The 5,000-nt window shown below is 41.4% G+C and overlaps 1 protein-coding gene across 2 annotated transcripts in view; it reads left to right on the forward strand.

Moving 5' to 3' along the window:
- LOC143029263 (uncharacterized) overlaps nt 1-5,000 on the forward strand; it is a 65,412-nt gene that overhangs the window by 14,988 nt on the left and 45,424 nt on the right. The window contains exon 2 of one of the 2 annotated variants that reach the window (XM_076191968.1): nt 1,317-1,645. The exons of the other annotated variant lie outside the window; for it this stretch is intronic. Coding sequence (XP_076048083.1) covers nt 1,630-1,645 — 16 coding nt within the window. The 5' untranslated portion in view covers nt 1,317-1,629. The remainder of the gene's footprint in view (nt 1-1,316; nt 1,646-5,000) is intronic. 2 annotated transcript variants of the gene reach the window in all.

Genomic DNA, 5,000 nt, shown 5'->3' on the forward strand with positions numbered 1-5,000 from the left:
CCGTATAGAGAAATAGACAACAAAGTCAACGACAAGCATTATATCTGAATGGTGGAATAATAAGTTGTATCAATTTTTTTTAACTAGACTGTACGGTGGTTGTGGATGGGAGGGGCATGATCTTGCTAACTTAGTCATAGAATCTAGACATAGTCGGAATTATATTTCCCAAACTATCTACTATAGTATAACTATGTTGTATTCGATCAGTTTTATTTATAAAAATAATACTATTAGAAAACTATTGTATAAAGCGATGTACCCAGTATCCTTCGTGCATTCATACGATTGTATTTACAAAATCCGAAAACACTTTGGTTTAGCGAAATGCAGTATAAAGCAATGTATCCAATATTCAACAATGAAAAAAGAATGTAGATATGTATATATGTATACATACACATTGGCGTACTCATGACGTCAATCGGGGTAGACTGCTTTCTAAACACACACACACACACACACACACACACACACACACACACACACACACACACACACACACACACACACACACACACACACACACACACACACACACATATATATATATGTATGTATATGTATGTGTATATATTCATCCACTTGAAGGACCTGCATATTTGCAAGCCAATTATCTCTACACAGTGTCTGTGACTGCGAGAACCTAGCTGGTTTGCTTTGTATTGTCAAAACATCTTATTCATTGGAGATAAGTGTCCCGAGCCACAAAGAGAAGACACAATCGGGGCACTGTTGATTGAGAGAGAAACCTCAGCGGCTCCAGTGACAAATAACAGTCGACTGAAGAGGAAGAGTCGATCTCAAAGAGAATCCAACCACTTTCCTAGTATCTGAATCTAAATCAGGATCGAAGAAACTGAGTAACTGCGGCCGAAGCCGTCACCTTTGCCCTATGTATATGCAATTCTGGGACTGTTGGGGGGTGGGGCAGGTCACTGACAGTCACTGCTGGGAATCGGAGAGGTGTGAGGGACTCGAACCCACAACTAAGCGAATGCGAGATCAGCAAACGCGATGACGTCACCAGGAAGGAGAGGAGGAGCGGAGGGGGAGAGGGTTTCTGTTATCATCATATTTGTTGACAAAAATCATCTGAACTATAGAAACACACCAAATACTCGACCAGGAGAGAAATACTATGAACGGAATGCAATTCATTTGTTTGATTTGAAATGATTTTTATGGTTATTTTTTCATCTAACGACGACGAAGATAAAAATGACACATTTGATAAAAAAATGTATAAACAAATGTATCTAAATATGACATTTCTTACGTGTTTAGTGACATATTTTCCATGTTTCTCTTTTCAGAATGGTCCATTGTTTACAAAACCATCTTGACTGACTGAAGAAAGTTCTGGTGGAGAGAGAGAGAGAGAGAGAGAGAGAGAGAGAGAGAGAGAGAGAGAGAGAGAGAGAGAGAAACAGGAAAAATACTTTCCAGGAATTTCATCATCATTTCCCGCCGTATGGCGTAGAGACGAGGATTTACGAAGTGAAAAAAGGACAAAAAGTGTCCTATTTTTTTGGCTTTTTGTCAGAAGGGAACGGGCGAAGAAGAAGACTAAAAGGAAGACATAATATTTGACCTCAAGACGTCAAGGGAAAAAGTGTTTTACACACAATGGATTCATACACATGTAAGTAGAATATGCATGTATATATAGAATCACACACACACACACACACACACACACACACACACACACACACACACACACACACACACACACACACACACACACACACACACACACACACGACTTGATGGCGCAGTGGTAGAGTTCCCGGCCGCCACTACGGCGTTCCGGGTTCGAATCCCGCCCAGGACTGAAATAATTTCAGTATCGCTGCGCTGCGTGTCGTTACTCCAATTCTCGTGGGCGGGGAGTTGGGTGTGTGTGTGTGTGTGTGTGTGTGTGTGTGTGTGTGTGTGTGTGTGTGTGTGTGTGTGTGTGTGTGTGTGTGTGCGTGCGTGTAAGGTCACATCATTACCCATAGATCGGTCGTGTATGAGCTCTGAGCTCTCTTCCGGAAGGGAAATAGCTGTCAATCACGAGTCCAACACGCGATCCAAGACCATGGTAAATCACACACACACACACATACACACACACACACACACACACACACACACACACACACACACACACACACACACACACACACACACACACACACACACACACACACACACACACACACACACACACACACACGCACACACGTGCGCGCATAAACACATGCTGTTGTTAACAAATTGTTTCAGGTTTCTCTTGTTCTGTTTGTTGAATGACTAGTAGATTTCTCTTCAAAGGTACAAATATTCTGTTGAGACATTCTGACAAGTTGACGTGTGTGAGAAGACGAATCATAAGAATCTTAGTCTGAGTTTATTCCTGGTCAGTTTCCTTTGAGAAAGTTTATCTGCGAAACCAGTCAGGAATAAAGTGTTTCTAATTCCCAGTCACGTCTTAAAGATGTTTTACTTCTGTCTTTTGTTGTGTCGAGTGTGTGGGCCGCTTACGGTTAATTCCCATGGCAGTCCCATGTATATTGCCGTAACATTTTTATTTTTCATTGATTTATTTTTCATTGATTTATTTATTTATTCATTCGTTCACTTTTATTTGCTTATTTATCTATTTATTTATTGTATTATGTTGTTTCTGTTGTAGTAAGTTGTGCGGCCTTTAAGATTGCTTCAAAGAAAATGGGAACTGTAACTTTTTAATAAATAACAAAGCTCATTTACATCGACTCAACACGCACGCACACACACATACGCACGCACACACACACACACACACACACACACACACACACACACACACACACACACACACACACACACACACACACACACACACACACACACACACACACACACACACACACACACACACACACACACACACACACACACTAAGAGACAGGAACCTAAAGGCGTTGCTCCTTTCCTGTATATTACAGTTAAGTAAACACACACACACACACACACACACACACACACACACACACACACACACACACGCAAACATATATCACACACTAATAGATAGACAGAGATAGAGATAAAGAGAGACGGAGAAAGAGAACAAAATAGAGAGAGAGAGAGAGAGAAAGATACATTGGTGGAAATAGGGGGAGAGAGAGAGAGAGAGAGAGAGAGAGAGAGAGAGAGAGAGAGAGAGAGAGAGAGAGAGAGAGAGAGAGAGAGAGAGAGAGAGAGAGAGAGAGAGAGAGAGAGAGAGAGAGAGAGAGAGAGAGAGAGAGAGAGAGAGAGGGAGGGAGGGAGGGGAAATATACACAGGTGGAGGAAGGGAGAGGGAAAGCGAGATAGAGAAAAGAGAGAGAGAGAGAGAGAGAGAGAGAGAGATTAGAGAGGTATGTAGTCAGAGAGAAACGGAAGCCGACCTAAGCACTGGTCAGTTAAGCGAGATACTAGAACCTCGCAAGAAAAGGGGGAAGGAAGGGCGGTCGTGAACGACTTAATGAAATTCCATATTCTCTTCGCTTCAGCGATCAAGCGAGTCGCTGTTTTTTGTTGTTGCAGAAGTTCCCGCGAGGCGTCGCAGATTCTGCCCGGAGCAACCCTAACCCAAGTCACGTGACCTTAATAAGCTGGAAACAACAATAATGACCACAATGACAACAGTAACAATGGCAATGACGACATTAACGACAATAATGACAAGAGCAACGACAATAATGACAAGAGAAACGACAACAATAGCAACAACAAAAATATAACAGCAACAACAACTAAAAGAATAACTACAACAAAAACAATTATGACAATAACAAAAAACAACAAACAACATTACAACAATAGCAACAACAATAACAGAAAACACAAAAACAACAAAAATAACAGAAACAATAAAAACAACAAAAACAACAAAACAATAATAACAAAAACGCCACTACCGCCAACAACAAAATCATTAGTAATATCACCACCAATAACAAATAAAAACAACGATAAAATGCAAAAGAACAAAACAAGTAACAAACAAAAACGAAAAGAACAACAACAACAACAACAACGAAAACAACAACAACAACAACAACAACAACAACAACAACAACAAATGGCGCTAGGCAGAGGCCATTTCATTCTGGTGCAATTTGGTAACGAACTTCTCTATCAAAATAAGACGTCTGTCTCTATGTCCTACCTCTGTCCACATTCAACGGTTTCGAGTTATAATCTTCTATAACTGTTCTGGCGAGGTTGTAACCTTGTTGGTAGCCGCTTAGCAACAACAAAACAAACAATAAAAACAGCTGTTGTTCAGTTCATCTCGGTTATCTGGAGAAAACGACACGCCAATAACAAAAACCACGCACCAACAACAGAGGCCATTGTTAACTGCCTCCCGTTTATCCGAAGAACCAAGTGATTACCTGGAACGGATGACATCAACAATGAGACACGGAGCACAACGTAACATGTATTCATCAATCATTAACACTTATTTTTACAAATCCCCGCTTGGTTTGAATCGTGATGTTCTCTCATTCGCTTACTCGAATCTCACATTCCTCTACGATTCACAGCAGTGATTGTAAATTACCTTCCCCCCCCCCAACAGTACCCAAAGCCTCGCATTCGCTTAGTTGTGGGTTCGAATCCTGCACTCCTCTCCGATTCCCAGATGCAATGACTTTTACCACCTGTTCCCCAGTAGCCCCTAAAGCGCATAACAGGGCAAAGATGGCTTCGGCCGCAGGTACTCAGAGCCTCATGGAGTAGGCTCCTTGCCCACCGCCATCGCCCCCAAGAAGACAAGTTTAATAACACAGGAGACATCAAGTCTCAAATGAGTCAATTGAACTATGTAAAGGTTAAATCCAAATTTAAGTATCTCTCTACGGGTTAAACCCAGTCAACAAAAAATGTCTTTGCAAGGAGAGAACATAAGAAGTCTTGGGTTTATATATAAAGCTCATTTCGCTGGGTGCTGTAGCAGCTCCCCCCTATGACCCAAC

The sequence above is a fragment of the Oratosquilla oratoria genome, chromosome 10 (assembly GCF_046742065.1).
Source record: "Oratosquilla oratoria isolate Oo_2021 chromosome 10, ASM4674206v1, whole genome shotgun sequence".
NCBI classification, from domain to species: Eukaryota; Metazoa; Arthropoda; class Malacostraca; order Stomatopoda; family Squillidae; genus Oratosquilla; species Oratosquilla oratoria.